The sequence below is a fragment of the Chinchilla lanigera genome, unplaced genomic scaffold (assembly GCF_000276665.1).
Source record: "Chinchilla lanigera isolate Chin_1 unplaced genomic scaffold, ChiLan1.0 scaffold00003, whole genome shotgun sequence".
Taxonomy (NCBI): domain Eukaryota; kingdom Metazoa; phylum Chordata; class Mammalia; order Rodentia; family Chinchillidae; genus Chinchilla; species Chinchilla lanigera.
This window is the reverse complement of record NW_004955404.1, coordinates 9,529,776-9,556,125: the sequence shown is the minus strand read 5'-3', so window position 1 is coordinate 9,556,125 and position 26,350 is coordinate 9,529,776. Positions and strand designations below refer to the sequence as shown.

Genomic DNA, 26,350 nt, shown 5'->3' with positions numbered 1-26,350 from the left:
GAAAAGGAGTATTTTAAGGGGGGGCTTACTGTAATATTTTTTAACTTAAACACACAGAACTTTTTGAGTAGCCCTTGTATGCATCCATATATAAATATATCCTTAGTCCCCATTTATTACTGGAAGACTTTGGACAAAAAGACAAAGTAAATATAATTGTAAAAGTTTGGTGTTAGGGAGAACCAATGTTCCCATCAAACCCACCATTCTGAAGTCTGAAATTCATAGGTGAAGGAGTCCTTCTAGGCCAGTCCTGTGGGCTGACCGAACCAGCCCCAGAATCCATTTCTGAATAAACAGTTTCATTTCTTCTCCTCATCTGATTCTGTTTCTGTCTTCCTGGTTCATCAACTGATTGGCAGCCAAGAATTAAAAGCCAATTATTTAGAATCAAATAATATTTAAGTGATAAATTTATTTTCTCCTACAGTCAGTGAAAATGAGTTATAGGATTTTTTTTTTGTGTGTGTGTGTGCTGAAATTAACCTTCAGCATCAATTGGAGCTACTCGGAAAAGTGAAAGAATATTCCTGATCTGAAAGACTCCTAACATTTCCAGCTGTTCTTACCATGCATGTGGGAAAACTGCCCTTTGGTTCTTTGCTAAGGTGTGGAAAAGACATTGACTACACACCATTTTTGTTCCACAGCTCTGGCCCAGTTGAAAAATTCTTTTTCTTGGAAATTCAAGCTATTTTTATTGCTGCCTGGGAATATTTAATCTTGAATGCTTTGGTGTACCTTTTACTATTTGAAAGCCTGGTAACCTCGTTTGACTGAAAATATTATCCAAGTGTGTTTTGAGTGAAATTGAGATGACTTTTAAAATTCAAACTTGACTCTAAGTGATTTTAACAATTAATGCCTCACACACATGGAGAGTTCAGTATGTGATGTTAATTATTTAACCCAGATTGGCTTTCTTGATTTTCTTTGTGATAGAATTTTCTTACTGATTTTAATATTTTAGTTACCTAAATTCATCTATCCCTGTGTTCATTCTTACCTTTCATTAAGCTTCAAATAGTCTGTCTAAACTGCTAATTTTAATAAAGATGTATCAAATTTTAAAAAAATTATTCTTTTTTTTTTTTTTTTTTTTGGTTTTTCTCTGGTACCGGGAACCGAACTCATGACCTTGCGCTTGCCAGGCAGGCACTTTTGCCGCTGCGCTAAATCCCCCGCCCCTAAAAAAAATTATTCTCTCAAGAAATAATTGTTGATCTTTTCCCTTGTGTAAAGCACTGGGGTTACAGCAAAAAATAAGAATGAAAAAGTTTTAGCTTTCTTGAAGCTTGCATTGAAATCAGGATGTTAAGTTATACACAAGCACATCAATAAGTGGCAACAATGCTAGATTATGTGCTTTCTCGAAGTGAAATCCAGAAAATGAAATAGGATAAAGGGTTCCTGGACAGGGGAGTGGTTGAGACTGGGTTCTCAGAACAGTCAGTGTTTAGGGCAAATTCATCCAGTGCATGATCTGGGGCTTAGGAATCCTTGAAAAGCAAGCACACAGGCAAAGAGCACATGTTCTGAACCATGGAGAAATAGAATGAGGATAATTGTTTGTAGTGCAGTAAGAATAGTAATGTGAGATGAGGTTAGAGGGAAAATGGCACTAGATCATGCAGAGGTGTACAGGCCTTGGGAAGTAGATGATCAACAGGAATTTGTGGAGAAATGTATCAGTGGGGAGAAGAATGGCTGGGGAGAAGGAGGAAAGGAGGTGGGAGGGAATAAAGGAAGGAACAAAGGAAGGAAGGAAGGAGGGGAGGAAGGAAGGGCTAGAGGAATGGGGAAATTACCACTTCAGGCTTACCTTACAGCCCCTATAGCATGAGAAGGTTTGCATGATAAGTTCTCTGATTGATGCTTTTTGACTTTAAACAGTAGGGAGTTGTTAAAGTGAGAACATAGACTTTACTGAGCACAAAGTCCTTACCCTGGGAACTGCATAGTTCTTCACCATTCTGGGGCACTGGTGTCCCCATTATCCACTGATTTACATTTTTAATAAATACAATGCTTGGAAAAGTTTGCAAAGCCAAATGATGGAGTACCAACAGTCACATGCTAAAGTCTCTTGTCTCATCTCTCCAAGTCCCCGGTGTGGCCACCCTGAGAGAAGAGCTAAGTGCTTTCTCCTCTCACCTCTGGCCCCTGACTTTGCTTTCATGTTTCTGTACATGTATTTTTGGTGCTGTGGTCAGTTTATCATACAGAAGATGTCATAGTTTAGCTGTAGAACTCTCCCCTCCTCCTGGCCAGGTCTCATTTGTTCCAAATTGGCCGTTTTAGAAGGTGATTGGGTTATAAGGGTGCTATACTCATCTATGGACTGAGCAATTTAGCTCAGAACATTTAGTTCATAACTAAATGCTTTGTTAAGAGGTGGGGCCAGGTTGGAAGGAGAGCATGCTTTAGGAGGGCATCTCACCCTCCCTGGCTCTCACCTTTACTCTGTGCTTCCCAGCTGCCATGGCTTGAGCAGGCTCCTCTGACATGCTCTTCCACCATATGCTTCTGATTTAGAGCCCATAGACCATAGACTGAACGTCTGAACCACAAGCCAACTTCAACCTCTCCTCCTTAAATTGCAAGTATTGGTTACTGTGTCCCAACAATAGGAAAGCTGATTCATTCAAAGAAAACTTTAGCTCTCTCATGTTATACCACCCTTTCTGCTGTCTCCCTGCTTCCAGTTCAGTGACATTATGAATTTTATCTAAATTAACATCGACCAATACTTACAAACTATGTTTTGTTAAGAGGTGGGGACAGGTTGGAAGAAGAGCATTAACTTATTACTCCATTGCCTCTGCTTGGTCAAATTATTAAGTTAAATTCGTGAGGCCCATTTTTCATTTTCTTGAATATCTGCCCTTGAAAGACTTGTATCCTTATACAGGAAGAGCTCTTCTGCAAGAGAGCACTTGTCCTTGGAATTTCTCTTATTTTCATTCTTGTTCTTATTTTCACTTCTCTTCTGAGTTGTATTCTCTTCTGAGCTCTATTCTGAGTTCTTATTTTCTGAATCCCATATCTTCACTTCCTTGATTTTAAGCATTGTAATAGTAAGTCAGATCTTCTATTGGCTTCCTGAAAAGGGGGCTGGGTAAACTTTTTTTAAAACAAAAAAAATTATTTTCTTTAGTACCAGGGCCTTTGCACTAAGCCACTCTTCTGCCCTTTTAATTTTTTTTTTCAAACAAGGTCTCACTAAGTCACTAATTTATCCACACAGGGTCAGAAAGTGTAATCTTCCTTCAGCCTCGCAGAGTGGTGAGATTATAGGCATGCATCACCAGCCTCAGCCTTGAAATGCTCTTAGTTAACATGTAAACTGTAAAGAGAATTATATGATGAAAATAACTATCATTTGGAATTTTAAAAAAGATTTTCTAACATTGCTGCTAAAATCATCCATACTGTCTTGTTCCTTGTGCTCTATATGTGAGTTTTTTCTTTTTGAATGTTTTGAGGAATTTCTCTTGCCTATTGTTTGAAATTTCACCATGCTGTATCATGGTTTCTATCATTTTTACTTGTTTTTGCTTCCAACATACTTGTCCCATCAGTCTTGTCACTTTCTGAAGCAATTCTGGAAGTCCTCTTTCATCACTGTCTTTAGTTGCATTATTGTGATTGCCTGGATATCCAATTGATTAAAAAAGATTATCTCTCATGGTCATTTGGTCATTTTCTTTTCTTTTCTTTTTCTTTTTTTTTTTTTTTTTTGGTACCAGGCATTGAACTCAGGACCTTGCACTTACTAGGCAGATGCTTATGCTGCTGATCTATATACCCAGCCCTTTCATGGTCATTTGGACCTAAGAGAAGAGCCACAAGTTACACAGTGCCAGATCTGGTGAGTAAAGTGAGCAAGGACACACTGTAGTTTTTATGCACCTACCTTTCTGTTGGATGGCACTCAGCAGCAGCATTCACTGTATTATTTCATCACACCCCATGAAGACACTATGAAGACTTCCACGTCTGCTCCAGACAGTGGCAAGAACAATGGAGTCAGCGTGTGAAAAGTGAGGGGTAGTATATCTAGGGGGGCTAATGGCAATGTGTCTTTTACTCTAATAAGTTAATTTAAATGCTCACTGTATATATTGATCACAGGTCATATACCCAGATTACTCAAAACTAATAATTCAACCACTCCTTTCTGGGAAATAAGACTAATTTCCCTGGTATAATTCAATCAGGGAAAGAGACCAGACTGTGACTATTCAGAGAGCCCATCTTCCTTTAATCCCTGTTTACTGCCATACTGGCCTCTGCAGTGTCCAGTGCTCCCAAGTCTAGAGCCTTTTAACTTCATCCTGCAGGGCTGAGGAGGAAATTCCCTAGGTGAGTGCAGCACAGGCAGACACCTGCTATCAAAGTTCTGAAGTCAAATACAATCTTACTCAGCCTCACACCTCGTATATCTTGCCTTCGGATTTGGGGTCTTTCCTGATGCACACCAATGGTGTCACCTGGTCCTCCAAGTTTCACGTAGGAGGGGCTTGAGGGTGCCAGCATTGTTGGAAGCGGGGATGAGATGAGGGGGCTGATTTGAATCGATGTGGCCAACTTCAAGGGAGGCTGCTTCCTGATTGAAAAGGAGAGTCACAGAGAAGGGTGCAGCTGCGAGTCATCTGCATCCAAGACTGTCATCAGCTGTGGGTGTGTGGGTCCTGGAGAAGGGATCTGCGTGAAGCACCACAACATCCACGTGCCCAGCCTTTTTATTACTGGCTACTGATATTATGGTAGACAATTTTACCATGGAAGGAGTACATGAAGGAAGGTGTGTGTGTGTGTTTCTTTTTTTTATTAGTGTATATTTGTGATACATAATAATTACATTCCTCAGCACTAGCATCACCACCTCAGCTCCACCTAAAATTATCAGGCATTAGAATCTTAAAGGAGCACAGGCAACTTAGGTCCCTGGCATGTGTAGTTCACAGTAGAGTTTCCTGCTTCTATGAGAATCTAATGCCACAGATGTCCTGACAGAAGGTGGAGCTCAGGCAGTAATGCCAAAGATGGGGAGCAGCTGGAAATTTCTATGAATCTTCACTGGCTTGTCCCCTGCTTACCTCCTGCTGTGCTGCCTGGGAGTTGAGGGCCTCTGCATTATGGATGTATCAGTGTCCAAACGTAAAGCATCTTACATGAATACGTAGAGTGCTTTGCAGCTATCCTATAGACAATTGAGAGATGAGACTAAATCATTTTCAAAAGGGAATAGATGTAATGAAATTTGTACGTTAAAACTCTCACTAAGATAAGGGTAGACAATAAAGGATGAGAATAGAGGTGGTCAGACCCGCTGGAAGGACGTGAAACAGAGCATAAGACGTAAGATGAAGAGTTGGAGTGAGGATATTTTAGTGGAAGGCTAGATTACTAGGAAGTGGAATGAACATGAGTCAGGGGTAAACAGGATGATCCAAACGAATTACAGGGAGAAATCAATGGTAAATCACAAAATGGTAGTTGTAAGAATTACGTAAAAATGATGTGACTAACAAAAGTCAAGCATATAAGAGGAGAACTTGTGTTATGTGGATTCAGGTTAAATCTGCAGTGCTGTGATGAAGACACGAAAGGTCACAGATACGACAGAATCCTTGGAGGTTGTCAAAGCGGTGGTGAGGAATCCCTGAACCCACCTCACCCCCTGGGAGGTTACGGGTTTACTGATTCTTATCATAGAAATAGAATTTTCAGGACACATCAGTAAAGAGGCATAAAAGGATTTATGTGGAGAAATTTAAAAGTAGGGAGAGAGAGAGAGAGAGAGAGAGAGAGAGAGAGAGAGAGAGAGAGAGAATGGCAGAGGAGCATTACAATTTGAAGCTGGGAATATTTGTGTTTTTGGCAATGGAAACCTGTGGGATTTGTGAATCTGCAGGAAGTTGTGCCTTGGTCTTGTTTGTCAGGAAAAATGATGGACAGAAGGATAATATCCAGTTTTACAGATGAAAGGCATAGGAACCACAAATTTGGGAAGGGGCCATGGTCTAAGATGTTTGCCTAAAGACATTCTTTGAACTGTCTCAGTCTGTTCCTTTATCATAAGAACAGATTTCTGTCCTTTGTCGACCAAGCTAATTTATGGATTTAAAATATCTTCAAGGGATCTCAAGTATGTTTGACCAAGAAGAAAAGACACATAAGCACATAGGGAGTAGTGATATAGATAACCCTGTGTAACTTTGTGTCCTGGAGTTCCAGTCTTCTTAAAAATATAGCTGTTATAATTTTTCTTCTCTTCTTTCTACCTATCTTTGTTTCTTCTGTCCTACCTCAATATCATCTGAAAAACTGATCCAGAATGTGTGCTATCATTTGGCCTTGTTGTTAACTCATAGGTCTGTTATCCATTTTGTGTATTAAATTAATTTATTCATACCATATATACAGATTGAGCTTATAGTATGCATTGGGTATAGTTTTTGATGATAATAGAAGAGGTGTGAAGGCCCAGGTTTTGCCTGGTAAAAACAAAATGGTAAGGCAACAGGTGAGATTTTTCTATATCTTATAAACAGAGAAAACCAATATGTAGGCTGATCCCAGACAACTCAGTACACTGGAAAGTGATTGGATTTACTATTCAGCCTGTGCTACATGAAGGACTGCTAGAAGGAAGGTCTCAAGGAGGTGTGGTGCTCAGACTAAACTTTTTCAACTCTCTTACTAATTATTTGGATAAAGGTGTGGTCGTCATGCTTACTTTTGCAAGGTGAGAGAAATATGAAATCAGTATCCACAGTAGTTTTTACCTTCTAGAAAAAAGAGCCAAAACCAGGTGCAATTTAAGAAAGATAAACATCACTGTGTTTTGGGGAAAAACACGTTGGTACGAGCACACAGGTGGGGTGATGTGGCCCTCCAAAAGGGCCTCTGTGGCCCTCAGTTTTATTATATGAAACAAGCACACTGAAAATAGTGATCCAGTCCACACGCCTTGGACCACATCTTTGGTAACAGTCTTTAATGGTTGAATGTATGATGTTTAACAGGAGGCATCCACCCCAGACAAAGGAAAAATTCTCAAGAAAGTCAGAAATTGAAGGCATAAAGCTGTAATAACCAGCAAGAAGTGAAGGCCTTGAGCATGATTTTCTTTACAAAAGTATAGAACTATTTGGAGCTCCCATTTATTAAATGGACAGGTAATGGGCCTGGAGAAGATGATAACATATTGTAAAGTCCTTGGATCAACCGTAGTGCCCAGCATATTCATTTGAATGTCTTCTTGGAGTTGACCAGAAGCCAAAGAGGGAGCATGTCAGCACGGCTCTCAGAAAAGGGTGTGTTTCTCTTCACTCTTGGTTTTCTTATCAAGTCTACCTAGTCCCTTGGCGGATATGTTATATGTTGCCATCAAATTTGATTTTGAAGGAAATAGCCTTTAAATATCTCTTGAATCTTGAAATTGTATAATTTTGAGACCTAAGGACTTAAGGGCTACTTTCAAGGACTAAGATGTTTTCAACTTCTTGGAGTGTGGTTCCACATGCACTGGGCAGCCGGCTCACACACTGCCCAGAAATGACTCAGGGTCCTCCCAGTCTGGAGAGACGAGACACTCAGGGCGGCCACACAGCAGGTGTGTCCTTGAGGTCCTGCAAACTAGGGCAGGGGAGAAGGCAGGTATTTCCAAAGGATTGAATACTTTGGCAGAAGAAAAGTCATACTCTGCTAAAAGAAAAATCAAAGTTCAAGGTTTGATAAAATTTCGAACTATCCTTTTATTTTGACAGAGTTTCTGTAGACCCAAGACTTTCTACCAAGTCACCAAGCCAGTGACAGCACAACTATTTCCACTTATGGGGACATCATTTCTAAATCACAGTAATGCGATGATCTACATATTTAAATTTTCTCCATTATCTGATGTATGCTATCTCTACTTCACAGCTGCATACTCTGAGAAAGAATATTGCTCTTTGGATACTATACTGCATGCTATGGGACAAAAAAAATTATAATCCATGAAAGAAATGTTCTTCTTTTACAGTGATTTAAAGCAAACAATATGTGACTCATTTATGAAAACTCCATGTCTTCACTGCAGATTCCTGGTCGGGCTCTGGAATTAGTGCTTCTCTTCTGTTACTGCCCTGTTCTCTGAGTCACCAAGGTTTCTTGCTGTTGGCAGGAGAGCTGCATTCTCATGGCAGTGCACATGGCCAGGAAGGAAAGCAAGGAGAAGTCCTAGAAGGAGAAATACTGCTCTCAGATTGGAGGACTCTCAGCCTCAGCCCTGGGTCCTATGTTTGTAAGCTTTTCTCATTTTGATGTGCAAGTAGATTTCTTGAGATCTCACTTAAATGCACCCTGCTGTTCAGTCGATCTGGGTAGGGTCTGAGAAGGTCTTAGGTTGTACTGATGCCACTGGTCTGCGGACTCTGCTTTAAGAACCACACACTTTCATTCCCTTTCTCTGAACTGCTAAACTCTCACTGTATATCTCCTTCACAAAGAACCCTTTCTACAGGATTACTGTATCTGACCCAGGGACCCTGAACCAACCCAGAGCCGGAGTCCTTGTTTCTAAGTCAGAGACCCTAGAATTTCCAGCTCTGACACCTTCCAGCCCCAGGACTGTGCACCTGTCGCTGGTCTGTCCTGCTCCTTGAAGACCCCCTCACAAATGTGCACACACCTGGGTTAAAGTCCGACAACGGGACAGCTATTGGAAAATGTCTAGCTGTATGGGTCCGGGTGGATGCAGGGACACGCCTGTGTAAACCCTACTGGTACAGGTGCTGACCAGGGTAGCAATACAAAAGGCATGGGCTGTGGGCAGGGGACCTTCATTTATCTTCTTAAGGCAATGCTGGTTGGTCTTGTCCTTTATGTATCTATGTAGATGACAGGGAGAAGTTCCATTTTTCCTGGTTATAAAGCTGCAGAACCACTATTCTTGGGTTCCTCCATCTCATGAGGAACCATTGCATCTGAAGTGTTCTTCCTAGAGTGAGTGAAGAACAGTTTCTTCCGTCCATTTACCCCTGCACACACCTCCCACATGGTCACACAGTGCGGGTAACAGGAGTGTGCACTGCGCGTCTGGGGGATTTCAACTCAGATCTCCCAGTAAACCCCTCTGTGAGTGAGCTCATGCCTGTTAATCTCTGCTTTCCATGTCTTTGTCATTAAAGCGGAAGTAAAATCAGAATGGTTTCTGTCTTCCACCCATTTCCTATTGTCACTTAATTTAATTCTCTTCTTCCCTTAGCCCAATGCCACCTTCTTCGATGAGATCAGTGACTTTATCTAACTAGAACATGTGTTTTCTGCATTCATTTGTCCTTTCATATTTATGGGGTTTTTTGTTTTGATTAATGTCATAGCACACTGCATAATTCTCCTTACCTCTCTGCTATGTCCCCTCCTTCTGGCACAGAACCTTGCCCTAATAGCTGTGTAGCTGGTAAAGTACTGTGTAGCTGAATTTAGTGACATGTCTTTGTAATCCCAGAACTCTGGGAGACTGAGGCAGGAGGGTTGAAATCTTGAGCCCAGACTGGGGAACATGGTGACTTAGTAAGACCCTGCTTCCAAATAAAAAAAAATAAAAATTACAAGGGGTGTGTGTGTGGATGTAGCCCAGTGCAAAGGCCCTGGGTTCAATCCCTGGCATCACCCCCCCCAAAAAAAGCACAAAAGAAAACAACAACAACAGAAAAAAAAAAAACAAACAACCAACTAACTAACCAAACAACAAGAAAACAAAACAAAACAAAACAAAAACCAGATCAAATATAGTAAGTGGCTGGTTATTAAATAGGTGAATAAGAAGCGACATTAGTTTTTTCCCGTGCAAGTTTCTCCATACGTACACATTTTATTTTGTTTCCTCACTCGATACAGGGGGCAGATGAGGTAACTTTGGGAGAACTACAGTTTAAACTGTGCAACTCGAGGAAAAATGTGTTGTGATAAGGGACTGGCCTGAGTAACTGGAAGCATGATACTCTCTCTCAGAGACTTAAGAAACAAGATACGCACCGTTTACAACAAAGCACAATGCCCACCAGAAAACGCTGTGGGGCCCGGTGCTGTTCGTCCCCCACCTCTCACACGGAAACCCCAAACCCCAGACCCGGCATCTCCTTCGAAGCCAGCTGGTGGGGGTGACTCCATGCCCAAGCCTCCAGGGGGTCTTCGCTGTCTGCAGGATACTTCCTAAGCTCCCGCTGCTATCAGCCGGCCCAAATGCTCTCCTGTCCATGCTTCTGGGGCCTGTACTTGAAGAAAGAAACGATTTTCTCAAATCCGTGAACAGGACTTTTTTTTTTTAATGTCAAAATAAACCATCTGCTTGTGCAACTGTTTCTAATTACTTCTCTGCCTAGCCTCTCCACTGTGGGGTTTGGCGCCCGCACCCCGCCCAGAGCGCTGCCGCTGCCCGGGACTCGCGGGCGGCTCCTGGCCTCGCGGCTGCGGGTGGAGCCGGGACCTGGGCGGCGTCCGCGGGTCCCCCTGCCCCGCCACCGCGCGCTCCTGCCGCCGCCCGGCCGCACCTGCAGAGCCCGAGCCCAGCATGCGCGCCCCGGGCTTCTGGGACTTCTGGCTGCTGCTGCCGCCCCTCCTCTTCGCCGGGCTGTCGGCGGGGCCGCCGCAGAGCTTCTCGCCCTCTCTCAGGTGAGCCCGGTTTGCGGTCCAGGCGGGCGGACCCTGCTCCAGGGAGCGGGGCGACGCCTGTCCCAGGCCGGGAGTCGGCGCTGAGCGGCACCCGGGATACACTGTCTCCAGCCTCTTGCTTCTGTGCTTCTGTTCACCCGGGGTGTTGCTCCCTCTCTGTTCTTTTGCTTTTCCTCTGGAAAAGTGCAGTGAGTGCACAAAACATCATTTCTCCCTCTGCAAATACGTTCGGGGGATTTCTCTCGTGAGTGAAGAGCTGCACTTACAGGTACCTACCTGTGTGACCTCCCAGCTGACAGGTGCTGTATTGTTTCCGCTCCCCAGCTTCATCTTCTTGAGGCTTCTATTACATTTTGGGTTCTATTCTGAAAGAGAATTTGTGGTGCATCTCAATTGCTGAACTTTTCTGGAGTGTATAAAGACTGCTTAGTGAAATTAAAATAAAAGCACTATGCCCTATGATAGCGATATGTATACTTTATATATAAACATGAAACGTTTTCTGTATACTCATCCCTCCCTTTTAAAAAAATATGAAATAACCGTCCCCTGACCATCAAATAGCAGTGAGGCTCTTAAAAAAGAAGACCGAGGGGCTGGGGATTTAGCTCAGCGGCAAAAGCGCCTGCCTGGCAAGCGCAAGGTCGTGAGTTCGGTTCCTGGTACCGGAGGAAAAAAAAAAAAAAAGAAGACCGAAAAGTGGGCCGAGTTTCATGCTTTGGATTCGTTTGTGTTTAACCTACCTGTGCATGTAAGATTCAGGGGCGAACCTCGAGGGGCAGGGCTGGATGCCCTCTGCCAGGGGCCCTGGAGGAAGCCCTGGTGATTTCTCAGGTGCATGGATGGTACCTGTGAGTCTGGGGAAACACACGCTTGCAGGGTGCATGTGACCCTCAGAGGACCCCCTAGGCCTCAGGCCTGCTCTCCGTGGGGTTGAACTTCTCCATGTGGGGTGGCCGTGGGGAGGACACAAGGGCTGGGAGCGGAAGGAGCAATGAATTCCTGCTTCTGACCGGGCCTGGCTCTGTCTCGCTCGCCCTCCAGGAGCTGGTCGGGCGCCCCCTGCAGGTTGTCCCGGGCGGAGTCCGAGCGCCGGTGCCGCGCACCTGGGCAGCCCCCGGGCAGCGCCCTGTGCCACGGCCGGGGCCGGTGCGACTGCGGCGTCTGCATCTGCCACGTGACCGAGCCAGGCACCTACTTCGGGCCGCTGTGCGAATGCCACGAGTGGGTGTGCGAGACCTACGACGGGAAGACCTGCGCAGGTAAGGCAGGGGCTGCCTCCCTGAAGGGAGGTCAGCTTTTCCTGGGGAGGCTTCTACTGCTTTTTAGGAGAGAGCAGGGCGGAGACTCGCTTCAGATAAACACCACGAAAGTTACTGCAGTCAGCCGAGGTCATACTTTTTTTGCCAGACAATTCTGGCAGTATTTATTGCAATAGTTTTCTCTCACTTGGGATTCAAATTTAGATGATATAAAACTTGTAAGTTTGGTTCACTTAATTCTAATCCTCACTTGCCTCTATTTGAATTTCTTATTCTAAGTTCCCCAGTGTCTTTGCAAGTGGAGTTATTTTTCGAGCCCCCTATCCTCATCAAGAATATTAATCATAAAGTTTGGAGGTCAAGAGCTGTGCTTTAGTTTCACCTTGGAAACACGTGGAGGGTATTATTTTTCTCAATTCCAGGGGGGCAGATTTTGTCTTTGAACTCTGATTTGACCTTCCACACTTGGGATATAATTCACAGACAAGGGTCTGCATATGAAACTTATAACACAGAAAAAATAATCAGGTGAACATTTACCTTGAAGCTATTGCTTTTGTACTGTTCTAGCTGCTGAATTTTGGAGCTGCCCAGAAATTTGGAATTTTGTAAGAGTGAGGTAGAAAACACATTTTCTTTGCATTTAAGGAAATGCTTCAGGTCCTGATATTAGAAAGGGTCATTGATTTGAGGCCAAGAGCCTGGGTTAGTTCCTTGTGAAAGATGCAAGAATTCCATTAGCAAAAGGACAACACAAGGCCTTCCAAGGAAGGTTTGGCAAATAGTATGGAAAAGTAGTAACTTATTTTACCCTCGATGAAGCTAGGACTGAGACATCCAACAGTAACAGAGAGATCAAAACCGAGTTTATGGCGAAATGCTTTTTCTTGGTGGCTGGGCCCAGGGATGTATTGTGAGAGTTCTTCATTTTCGGGCCGTTGGCAGAGGAGAAAACAGTCAGAGAAGTAATTTGCATGTGCACAGGTGCATGTGTGTGGTTTCCTTACCTGGCACTTTAAGAGCACTGGTTGCCACAGCTTGCTGTTTTAACTTTATCAGCCCATGAGCTGCAGAATTATTAAGGGTAGCCCTTTGGAAGGAAAGCTGGGTGACCTCTAATATTTCATTCCAAATTCAACTGCTACCCAGCTTCTCTGGCTTTCATTGCCTCTGGCAGGGCCTCCTTAATAGCATGAGTTTTGAACAAATTTTCCTGGGCTTTTTCTATTGTTGTTTCATCAGAACACAAAGAGGCGAGGAGTGGCCTTCAAAGGGCGAAACCCGCGAGTGCCGTGAGGTGACTTGCCCCTCTGAGGACCAGAGCTGGGGCCTTTCTGTGGAGCTATGCAGAGGGGAGCTTTGGGGTTTCTCCTCCCTTGGAAAGGGGTTGGTCGTTTGCTTGAAGTCTTAGTCACTCCATTCCTTCCTTATGCTAACTGCAGTACTGAGTCATGCATAGTTATGTTTGGTTTTGTGCATTTCTGTAGGGGCAAAACTCTTTATTTTAAGGCTGAATGAAATAATTCTCGCCTTGCAAGCCAATGCCCATAGAGGCTTTTTTGTTGTTGTTTTTGACAAGACCTTGTACAGAATATACTTCTACAATGCTCTCACCATGTTTGCCAGGCCAGAAGAGATATTTACCCAGTGCATGGGCCTCCTTACCAAATTGTCCTGTGCTTTCGATTTAACTTCTCAATTCTGTTTTCCAGAAAGAGTTCTAGCTTCGTAACTAGTATGAAGATGTAGCAGATTCCATATTTGTATGTGCATTTAGACCTTTGCTTCTGAGGTAAACCCCATAGGTCCCTGCCAGAAATAGAGTAATGTCTGTGCCACAAAGAAAGTATAATCCTGCACTTATAGTACATCATGATGTTGTGATGTGCATAGAACTTGGGGGGAAATTTCAAGAGTCCAGTCATGACCCCATCAGCTGTATGAACGTGAGCAATTACTTAAACAGCCCAAGCCTTGATTTTTCATCTGTAAAATGGGAATATTAACAGTAACTACATTAGACAATTTTTGGAATGTTTGACATATGGACAGCACATGGAATAGTGTCTGAAATGAAGTGAGTGCCTAGTCATATCAATTTGTGTATGTGTGTATAACATGCTACTATTATATAGCTGCATAAGAAGCGCTCTGGGATAGATGGATGGATGAATGGCCAGGCAGATGGGTGGACAGATAGACAAAAAGATAGCCTATCCTAGAGGCTGTGGGCCATTTGATCCAGTGAAAGTGGTGTCATTTATTTCATGTAGTCTGGGTCTGTTATTGACTTAAGGCCCCAAAGGTCAAACAAGGATAACTGTTTGAGTCTTGCCTTGCAGCAGCAGCTGTGGTAGATACACTGTGCCTTTTAAGGTGCACTCCACTGCGATTCTCATACTGTGAATCATAAGAAATGTACTTATTTTGGTTTGCGCTGGTTGAAAGTGATTATGTTCATTCCAGTGAAAGTCTGTTTCTTCTAGTGGTCACTTGTTCACGGCACATGATCTTCCTCAAGTTTCCTTAGCAGAAAGGTCTGGCCCAGTGGTTGTTCTGTGTATACACGACGCCTTTTAGAACAGCAAACTGCTTGATTGCATGAAAAAAAACTTCCATCTGGTATTTTCAAAGCAGCCCTGGGTAACCCCATGAACAACTATGATTACTAAAAAGAAAAAAATCAATTTCTTTAAAATATTTTAAAAGTTCTTTTGAAATATGTCACTTAAAAGGTTCAGTTTTAGTAATAGGGAACAGCTAAGTGCATTCAACTTAACAAACACTTATGAAGTACTGTGTGTTAGCTGTTGAACCATCTATGGTTTAGTTTGAGAATGTGCTCAACGGCCTCATGCACTCACAGATGGGGCTTTGGAAAGTGAGTGAGTCATGAGGGTGACACAGCTGACTTCCTGTTGGGAGGTGGGGTCTGGTCACTGTGCGAATGGCCTGAAGCATTTATCTCCTTCCCGATTCCTTGCTTCTCTCTGATCCCTATTTGGAGCATTATTTCTCCGCCTGGGCTCCTCCACTGTACCCATCCCGCCTTGGATCCAGCCAACTAGAGCTGGAAAACAGGAGCCAAAAGAAACCTCTATTCCTGTAAGTTGTGGGTGTCAGGTATTTTCCCCAGAGGTGAGACAGTGACTGAGACAAAGGGGATGGAAATATGAGGACTCCATGGCAGCTCACTGTAGAGTGGAGACGTAGAGAAATACCAGATGCCTGTAATACATTTCTATGAGGATTTCATCGAGAAAGGGGTTCAGTGGTGTGGATAAAAGCTCTTCAAACATAGGTAGTATTTTACACAAGTCTTTGAGGATAGGAGGCATTTTTATCTGAACAATGGGCTGTTGGAATTCAAGGGGAAGAAAATCCCAGGTTAAGGTCTAAGGGCAGAAAAGTCTTTGCTTGTTCGTGGTACTGGTCATTGCATTGTTCTGCATTCCTAGTCCTTTATTAAACTTTAAATTTTTGATACAGGTTCTCCCTAGTCACTAAATTGCCCTGGCTGTTCTCAAACTTTCGATCCTCCTCCCACAGGCTCCTAGAGTGCAGGGATTACACGCATGCATCACCATGCCCAGGCTTGTTTGTGTTTCCTGAAACAACGTGCCAGAGCAATTAAGGTCTCAAATATTAGAGTGGCAGTGGGTGCTCTGACTCAGGAGAAATCACAGGTGGCAAGGGTCTTCGCTGGCTGCAGTAGATATTTGAAGGGGAGAAGTTCAAGTTAGATTTTGTATACATTTACGGTCCAGAGGACAGAGAATAGGACAGAAGTAAGATGGATTTTAAAGACAGTTTAAAAGTAGAACCTGCATGATTCAGTGCCCAAAGATGAGGAAGATAATGAATTAGAGCCACTGCTGAGATTGTAGGTCTGAGTGTCTGGCCCTGCAATGGAATGGATGAAATGAAGGCAGGTGAATGAGCCAACAACTCCTAGTGCACATGTAAGTCCTTCTTGAGGAGCGTACATTTTACCTGGAACTGTAAAATGAAGAATGATTGCTAGGAGAATAAAACTTTGTACTTTATGGACCAACAGATCTGGGTAACAGTAACAAATATTATACAGTAACTAAAATACATTTTGCTATTCCTAACATATAACTGAGAATAATTTCTTTGCAGTGATTTCTGACTTTTACGCTGTTAAGTAACTGGCATGAGAATGATATCTCATTATTCTTGAGCCCTGGACTTTCTGGTTCTTTCTCTGCTTTTTCTCTTCAGCTGCATTTTTTTTTTTCTCAGTTGTTGAATTAATTCCTTCTAAGCCTCTTTTGAGGAATCATTCTTTGGTTTTTCCTTTCTCAGTCGTTTTTCCCTTCCACCTTCTTTTCCTTTCTGTGAGTCTCATCCTGTCTTACGTGGTCACTGCTTAGCCTCTGTGTAGCCCCTGTGGATTGAGCCTCTCCCCTTTCACTGTCCCTCCCTGCCCCTCAGTTAGAGGCAAGAGCACTTAAGAATGCCTGGGACCCTTAGCTCTCTTCTGCAGTAGACAAACACACTGACCACTGGCTGTATCCTGGATTCCATTCTGCCCCCTCGTATGTGTTTCCATCACAGCCTTAGCATTGCTCGTAGTTTGGGGAATGCATTCTGGAGTTCTGTGCCACTAGCTCACCTACTTCATGTGAACTTCTTTTAGGGCTCTACTCTCTTAGATTCATCCACTTTCTGTAAATGCCTCATATCTTACCACAAGTGACCCCTAAAAGTTAAAGGTTATTAAGTCTTAAATAAAGTGTTAGTCAGGCACATCTTTTCTCTGAGTTTAGTGGCTAAAATCATCACTGCTGGGAGCTCAAACACAGAGACTTAAAACCTTGGCCCTGGTTGTCCTTGGCCTTGATATTCTAGAAGAGTGATGGTGAACATTTTAGAGCTTTCAGTGATGACAAGCTGCACCATGGCATGCATGCCGTAGGGTTGCCACCACTGTTCTAGAAGAACAGACATATAACGTTGTGGTGTTTAGATTGAGTAGTATAAATATGACAAACTCAATACACAGTTTTGAAGTATAATTTCCCCAGGAAAAGAAAGGAGTAAATTTATTTGTGTGACAAGTTTTATTTGCCTAGCATACCCCTCTTTTATGCATTTCTCAAAAGCTTTCAGATATTTTGAGACATGCTGCTAAAATGGACATCCCATTCTCTTGGTCTCATAAGCGCCCCAAAGCTCTTCAGCTGTGTGGGTCTCAGATATCATCTGTTACATCTGATCTGTGGCTCACAGTGTTCATGGCCTGGAGGTCAGTTACCAGGACCATAGGAACAGGTTCACCATGTCTTTTTTCCCGGATAATTATCTCTGAGGAGTTAGGATATTAGATGTTTTGCTACATTCTGTACTGTGCCCTTGAGTGCATTTTCTGTTGTGGCTGTGACAAATGCCACAATCTGTAGCTTAAACAACACAAGTGGTTTTTCTCATAGTCCTGCAAGTCACAGGTCAGGCGGGCTCTGCCAGTCCTAAGGTGCTGCCAGGCTCCTAGAGAGTCTGTTCCCTGGCTCTTTGGTGTTGAGAGAGTTTAGTTGCATGTGGTTGGTTGGCCGAGGTCCTTACTGCCCCACAGGTTTGTAGCTGGGTCTGCATTTTACCCCAGTGCCTCTGTACAGTCTTTGCACCTGCCCCCCATCTCTGAACCACCAAGATGCTACTGTCTCTCTGAGCTTTTCCCATTGTCATGTCCCCTGCTCACCACACCCTGGAAAGTATCTCTGCATTTAAGGACCCATGATTAGACTGGACACATCTTGATAATCCAGGAGAATCTCTCTATCTCAGAATCCATCAGCTTAACCACACTGGCAAAGTTCCATTTGCCTACTTGTAAGTTCCAGGGACAGGTTGCAGACTTACCTTGGGGGCTCTAAGTCTTCCTGGCACAGTCCCTCTCCTAGAAAGTGTGGGAAAGGGCCACACATGTGCCACAAGGGAGAGGTTCCAACCCTGTCAACACCGGGCTCTTCCCAGGCTCCATTCAGGGTGCAGGTGTTGAATCTTTTCCTTTTCTCCAGAGCTTGTCTCCATGACCTCATTTCTGTGGCCCCAGGCTTCCTCACACTGTTCTGGGAAAGAACACAATGTTTTTGATGTAGCTCTAAGGAGGCATTTACGGCCCAGCAGTTGCTTTTGTTCAGTGTTTGACATTATCATGTAGAGCTGTGAAGGGATGATATGCAACTTGGATGCTTACAATTTGTCTTTCTTTATCAGCAAATGGGGGATATAATAATAACAAATGGAGATAATGACCATGCCAAACTTACATGAGTGACTGCTCTATCCTGGAGTTTTGCTTAGGTATGCTGGACACCCCTCTCCTACCCTGGCTGAAGACATGAAAGGAGAGGTGTAGGCAGGACTAGGAGAAAGAGGATGTGGTGGAAAGTGTGTTTTGTTGTCCACTTTTCTTCCTGCCTGGAAGGCATCAGCGATTCTGACAGCCCTTTTGCATCAAAGACATGAACATGGTGCCCACTGCTAGGCTACCTTAGCCACAAGACAGGAATCTGGCTTTTTGGAGACTCTGCTGCCTGATTCAGGACTGCTTTTTTTTTTTTTTTTTTTTTGGTTTTTCTCCGGTACCGGGAACCGAACTCACGACCTTGCGCTTGCCAGGCAGGCGCTTTTGCCGCTGAGCTAAATCCCCAGCCCCCAGGACTGCTTTTGCTTGCATAGGTTAGGAAACTGTCTGTCCTTTAAACCTCCGTTTTTTGGATTTGTCTGTTACTGGTGGCTTTGGTGGTTAAGCATAATTGTGTCAGCTTAATTGGCTTGGGAGCTGTTGGGGTGATTACTAAAGCATACTTCTGGGTGGTTCAGGTGGGTCAGGAAGGCATAGCCTTAGGTACCATATGTGGGCCCTAGACCCACATCCCCTCTGGCACTGTTCCCCTCCTCTGTTCCCTGGCCACCATGAACTAAGCATCTTTGCTCTGCTAAGCCCTTCCATGCTGATATTCCTGCCTTGGGCCCAGTCATCTGTGGACGAAATCCCCTAAAACTGGACCAAATTAAAGTTCTCCTGCTTTGAATTGTCAGATATTGTGTTCCAGTGACAGGAAAGCTGACTAATACATATCTAACACTATGTGTGACAAGTTTATTTAAAAAGTTCAAGTCTATTAAAATAGAGAAGGGCATAAAATATGTTAGTGGTCAAGTGTGAGTTCATGAGACCCAGGGGCCTGGTTTCCATACCAGTTTACCTCCTCTGAAGACTCCATCAGTTTTAGTAACTTCTGCAAGACCCATTTTGACCTAAATGGTCAAAATGGGGCAAATTTAGCACTCTAGAGAATATTACTGCAGAGTTTCAGGGAAAATATACATAAAGCATGCAGTAAAATAACTAGTACATAATTGCTGCTCTAAATGTAGGCATTATTACTGCTGATATTAAACCTTTAGTTTCTAGAGGTTGTTCTACAGCAAAGGGGGATACTCCTTTACTTTAATTGTATTTACTAGTACTAACTGACCAGGGATGGATGCATATCCCCTGGACCCATTTATGTTTCCATTATGAATATTTTCTGCCTAGCAGTTTTTACAAAGTTATTATTTTTGTGAGGTGTTGTCATAACTTTTAAAAAAGTGGTTACCAGAATTAAGTTCCCAGAGATGATAAAAACCTTGTATTTATTTAAATATTTCAAATTTCCAATTTTTCTGGACATTTAAAAATTATGAGAACATCATGCACATTTTGTATAAAAATTAGAGCAATTCAGATAATTATGGGTGAGGACTTGTAAGTGTTCTCATCACAGAAAAGGTAGCTATTTAAGGCAGTGCCTATGTATTTAGCTACATTTAAATATTCTGTGATGTATATATGCTCCAAATCATCACATTGTAAATAATAAATACAACTGTATTTGTAACTTGAAAAGTAAAGAAAAATTCAACAGATGAGGGCTGCATTTCATGCAAAGAACAGGTTCTAATTCAGTGCCAAGGTCAGGCCTTTGGCTTTAAGTATGATCCTGGCACACTGTGAGGGAAGGCTCCAGGTTTGAATTCCGTAGTCCAGCTATCCTCGAGGGAGTGTTTACTCTATGGCTGGAAGACTTTTTTATTTTTGCCTGAATATTTGTGTCTTACCTCGATTGTTCTTTTGGAGCCCCTCCTGCCAGTGAGATGCCCACATGTGCCAGGAACCCAATCCCACTGACGCACACCTCTTTCCCACACCCATTTCATAGCCACTTGGGGTCTCTGTCCACTGACTGGAATAATGAATCTGTCTGATATTTAAATTAGTACTCTTCCTTTTAAAACTAAGTGTACATGTTCAGCATCTAAGCACATGTGAGTGAATTCAAGTAAGTGAAATGTGTGTGCTGTGACTCTAAGCCTTATCCTTAAACCCTGTTGTTAGTTGATATATGTACATACACATAATCGTTATGTATAACAAATATGTATTAATAAGAATGAAAATTTAAAAACGATTTAGATTTTATACATTCATATTTTCTCATGCTTGTACCAATATCCATGTTATAAACACGCACAGGTACACAAACACCACACACACACACAGGTTCTTTTTCTTTCTCTCTTTCTTCTTTAAGAATCTATCATAGCCAGATTCTAGTCAAAACCTTCATCTATCATAGCCCTGATTCTAGTCAGAACCATCATCTATCATAGCCCTGATATATATATCAATATACATATATATCAGTCTATGGTAGTGAGGACTACTTTATTAAACTGTCTATTAGGGAACATTCTGGTGATTTCCATCTTATGTACGGTTGTATTTCTCTTCTTGATAGAAGTGAACTTAATATTTCAAACTTATATTTGAAACTGCACACACACGTGGGCACATGGGCGCACACTGCTCCCTAGCAACCTGGCTTTGAGTTTGCTTATTTCCACCAGAGTGAGTTGGTTTCCCAGTCATGCTTGAAGGAGTTCTCAGCCACATAGAATTGTTAATAAAAGTGCCTTCATACATTGCTGATCTTGAAAGAAGGAAGCTTCAGATCAGTGGAATTGGGTGAGCTGAGGCCTTTGACCCTTGGAAAATTTAGCTTGAAGTCTGATCTGGGATTTAAGAGCAAGAATCACATCTGAGAAGATGGAGAAGTCTAGTGCTCCTGAGACTGAGGGGACCAGTGAAATTTATGAGGGTGTTGTCAGGCCTCTACACAGGTAAATTCTCCAGCTACTTTCCATTAACTCTTAAATTGATAAAGATAGAGAGCTGGAAGGAAGCTGCAAGTCTCATTTTTTTTGGAAAAAGGGTTTTTTGTTTTTTCAGGAATCACATTTCCTGGCAAATAAGAAATTATATTTTGTAATAGAACTCTTTCTTCTGTCTCCGCTAAATCATCTTACTTAAGGCTGGGCAGAAGAATGATGGCTTTATAAAGGGAAGGAAAAGAAGACCTTTATAGGGGGACTGACTGGCTTGACCTTGTACAGTCCTAGTCTTAGCTTGTGTGGTAAAATAAGCTCCTCTGGACAAGGCTGGATCACAGTAATTGCTTGTTTATAGTCACTGGTCAAAAACCAAATTATGCCGAATGAATAGTTACCCACATGACTTTCCTGTCTCATTACTTTATCAGGAAATTTTCTAAGGAAAGGCAAGCTTAAAACATTGATTATTTAAAAGAGGTCAGTGCGTTTGGACATTGCTTAGAAACTTCCATTATGGCAAGGCATTAACTATACATTTGTGACTTAGTAGGAGAGAGAAGGGAGCCCAAATTAGAGATCAAAACATGGTAAGTGTATTTCCTAATTGATCAGTACTGCTCCTTTAAAGCTATAATTTTGTGCTGTGCAAAATAGACAAAAAGGGTTATTTTTCTAAACAAAATGACTTGGCAACTTAAGCCTTTTTGGCTGCAAAATACAAAAGACAAGTTACAGATTTATTTTCCTGATCAACACCAGTAGATGTATAAGCTCCAAAAGCAGCCTTGACCTGACAATAATTCACTTGTTTTAAGAAGGAAAATATTTGATATTGTGGATAGACTCCTCTCAGTTGCCTGCTTGGATGGGCTGGAGCCTGGAATTTAATGCTGCATTCATTATACAGAATAATAATGGGAAAATATCAATTTATGTTTCTGCATGCTTTGCTGGAAATATTTTCATACAAAATGAGTTTGTACAATTTTCATAATAAATTTTAATAACGAGTTAAAATAATTATTCTGCAACTACCATATGAAGTACTGAGGAGAGGAAATTTGCCTTTTCTAAAATTAGTAAAAAACTTATCTTCAAGCCTAATATTAAAAGTGCCCTGAAACCATGTATTTAGGGAAACTAATTTCATAAATTTTAGAAAACTGACATGAGGGCATAATCTTCAGGAACCTCATTTTTACATTTAAAAAATAAAAGTTCTGTTGATGTTTTTCTTAGAAAAGTAGATCTTGCTAATCATTTCTGCCTATGTCAGAGCATACAGAAAAGCTTATATACTGGGGGAGTAATGGGCAGTCTCTTCTGCATTTAATGTCAAAAGAAGTCAAGGTAACAGAAATTACAGGGATGAAATTACTTGTCAGACCAAGAAAGAACATTTTCTTAGCTGTAATTGAAGTTCTTAGGGTGATTGCATTTACTATCAACTATTATTCAAATAAGAACAATCCTCCTGAGTCAGCAACTGAAGAAACCACCTATATAACCTCTAATTTTCCTTGTCTGTACAGTGGAAGAAAAGGGAGGTAGGAGAGTAAAATCTAGGTATTTGTTATTTTCTTGGACATTAATGTTTGTTATCTTGTCTATTATGCGTCTTGGCTCTTGTGAATAAGTCACATTAGAGACTTTCTCTCTTGCTCTTGAAACATTATTCATAAAATAAACTTGAGTTGAAAGCCATGTGAACCCACAGACACGCAGAGGGCAAGAAGAAAGTGAAGATAACTGCATAATTTTGATCACATCTTCATGCAGGTTTGCTTCATACTGTGGAGATGGGTGTGTTGGTGTTTGAGTTATGATAGGAAGGTGTTGGGACATCCCACATGTGACATTCACCAACCTACCCAGAATCCTTGAAATTCTATTCATTCTGTATCTCCAGTACCATTACTGATATTGGGCAAGTGGAGCTTGCCCTGCTGATCTGCTGATTACTTCTTAATTCAGTGAAGTTGATATGCCAGGATTATTGGTTACAGTGTTTGTCCTTAATTTTCCAATATCTGCACATAGCTTATTAGCATTCAGTAGAATGCTCTTAGAGTGCATCTCAAAATTCAACTCCTAGGTATAATTATCTCTTTTGCCCTCAATGTAGAAAAGGTAGCCAGGAAGCCTTGCAAGCACCTTCAAACCATGAGTTTCAAGAACAATTGATGAAAATGTATGTGGGGAATTTGACAGAAAGTAAGCAAAGTCTATAAAACAAATTTTCTTTCTAGAAAACAGCATATCAGGTATATTTTTACAAAAATCTAATTACAATAATGGATTCCCTGAGCTTGTTAGCAAGTGAAATAAGGTAATGATAAAATAGTTATTTAGGATTTGCTACAAACTTCTTGCATGTGTTAAATTCTCACAATAAGCCTATGGCAAGGTCAGTTTTTTGCCATTGTAAAGATAAAGATGTGAGCCTGAGAAAGACTAAATGAAATGTTCAAGGATGCTCTTTTTCTTCTTCCGGTACCAGGAATCAAACTCATAACTTTGCGCTTGCCAGGCAGGCTCTGCGCTGCTGAGCTAAATCCCCAGCCTGAAAGGTTTAAGGATGAAAATGCTTAAAACCATGGTTTTCTGGCATCAAAACTGTGCAATCAATCTTCCTGTTATTAACTTATGCGATTCAGCACAGTGTCACCAGGTAACAGATGCAGAAGAGATATTGATCCCTTTCCTGTGACATTGAAGTACCCTATGTAGTATTAATCTACAATAATTGAATATTGCTTACCTATGTGAAAATTTGAGATGTATAAGAGTGAATTTTGAAACGTTCACTTCCTAATGCCTCTCTTTTCTCATTCCATAGTGTTATTGTGAGTTTAAGGACCCAAAAAATTCCTGACATGCATTGGTTAGTCAGCACCAGCTACTCTTACTATTGTTTAAAATATTATTATCAATCCATTCTCATATTACTCTGGTTATGTATTCCTGGAGGGCAGGAATAACATCTTATTTTCTATAATATTTTCTTAGGCCTTTATCATTATTGCTGCAAGAGGATGCATTATAAACCACCCCAAATTTCAGTGCCTCATGTAAAAATAAAACAAACATTTATTTATTTCTCACTTAGGTGTGTGTTTCAGCTACAACTCAGCTGGATTCTGGGCTGCTGGCTGAGCTCACATCTGTGGCATATTACTCTTATGCTATACAAGGTTTGCATCTATTGTGATGGATGGCCAGGAGCACTGGCGTGAGAGGAAACACTAGGGGTCTCGTCAAGCTTTGACTCAGACCTGTAAAGTGCACTTTATATCCACATATCAATGGGCAGACAGAGTCACAGAGTAAAGCCAGGTACGTGCGTGCTGCTTGGGATCATGGTGCCAGAAATAATTCCATCAGCCCTAGGGTTTAGTATAGATATTAGATATTCAGTGAGACAGTTGATGTGATTTAAATATCTGATATTTAATTTTAATTTAGACTTAAATATGTTCCATTTTACTTTGATGTAAAAGAATTAATTAGATGGTAAATTGTATTGGCATCTTAAGAATTTCTGCGAAGAGTCAAGAAAAAATTTTAAAAAGCAAAATTACATCTAGAAGGTAATGTAAGGAGTTCATATATATATCTCACAAATGCTTATCCCCTAAATATAGTCTTAATGCACTATGAGTTGAAGGACTTAAATATATCCAATTAGTCATTTTATGGACCTTTCTACTGATGCTAGTGCAAATATGTGCTTCTGATTCCAAAGGGCACAGGAGTTGGATGGAAACTACGCTCTTGATAGATCATGAGTCAGGCTCAATAGTCGTCTGTTTTCAGATGCACCATTAGTAGGTCATTTATCTATTGTTTGTCAATTTAATCTCTTTCTTCTCAGATTTTTTCTACCTTTAAGGAATATTTGATGTGGGATAATATGTTGAATTCCTTGAATAAGCTACTTTCAGAAAAGCATTGGAACAAGTGAACATATTTAATAATATTCAGATTTATGTTTTTTAGGGCTTTAAACATGCATTTTGTATTACTTAAGAAGAAAGGAAAATATAAACAGCTAAAACTTTTTCTCTTGCAGCATTCACTGGCCATCCAACCACTGTAAACTAATTGATAACACTAATATGAAGTTGATTCCTTTAATGCAGGGAGTGCTTTCTTTTTTCTTATGAGGCACTGAAGGTCTTTAAGTATTGATATTTTCATAAAGTTTGATTTAGAAATTTAAAAATACAGTTTGAATGGAAGTCTACATATACCTAAATATTTTTCAGAAAGTATACGTGTATTTATTACAAAGGATGTTCTTATAAAAATACAGCTAAGGGGCTTGGAATTTAGCTCAGTGGTACAGCACTTGCCTGGCAAGCGTGAGGTCATGAGTTCAAATCCCAGTACTGGAAAAAAAAAAGAAGAAAGCTAAAAATACAGCTAAGATTCTGAAAATTGACTGCTTCTATACAGAGACAAAGATTTGTAGATACAAAATAAGTGTTGCATATATTTATGTTGTATGTAATTATTATTTGCTTAATCAACAATTATTTATTAGACAACTGCAGTGAATGGGAGATTCCATTCCAGGGGAAGATGCTGTCCCACATTGGTAGCAGCAGGAGTTGTGAGGATTAAAATAGGATCCCAGCAGGGCATGGAGCTCCACGCCTGTAATACCCCCACTTGAGAGGCTGCAGGAGGAGGACTGCTGTGAATTCGAGGCCAGCCTCTACTACCTAGTGAGTTCAAAGCCAGTCTGAACTACAAAGTGAGACCCTGTCTCAACCCCTCCTCCAAATAAAAAAAAAATAAAATATGTGATCTTGTCCTTGGGGAACTTAGTAGTAGGTTTGTGATATAGCATTAATGTAGTAGTAAGAGGTAGAAAGTGCTATGCACATGAGGAGGTCAAGCTCAGTTATGAAGGTGAAGATATTAACCAGCAGGTATGGGAATAATGGCATTCCGGCCAGAGGGAGAAAGCAAGTGAGATTTTAAGGCAAGATGTCCAGGATACTCGTCTTACTTGTTTAGGACAGTGGGTTTTTTCAGGGTGTTATTGGAGAGAAGCCTGCAGAGATAAATGGGAGCAGCTCCTAGGAGGTCTTTCAGCCTTTCAATATTTCTTTTCTTTCCTTTTTTCTTTTAAGATGAAGAAGCAAAAAGACTGTGTCCATCTCCAGCAGGCGTTGTGAGCAGAGAATTGGCTTTTCTAGGCAGAAACTTCTGAAATACTGCTCTTA

The 26,350-nt window shown here is 41.6% G+C and overlaps 1 protein-coding gene across 1 annotated transcript in view; it reads left to right on the top strand.

The window, feature by feature from the left end:
• The first annotated feature begins 10,414 nt into the window (after positions 1–10,414).
• Positions 10,415–26,350, top strand: part of Itgbl1 (integrin, beta-like 1 (with EGF-like repeat domains)) — a 214,305-nt gene continuing 198,369 nt past the window's right edge. The window contains exons 1-2 of the mRNA XM_005374034.2: positions 10,415–10,668; positions 11,713–11,930. Coding sequence (XP_005374091.1) covers positions 10,568–10,668; positions 11,713–11,930 — 319 coding nt within the window. The 5' untranslated portion in view covers positions 10,415–10,567. The remainder of the gene's footprint in view (positions 10,669–11,712; positions 11,931–26,350) is intronic.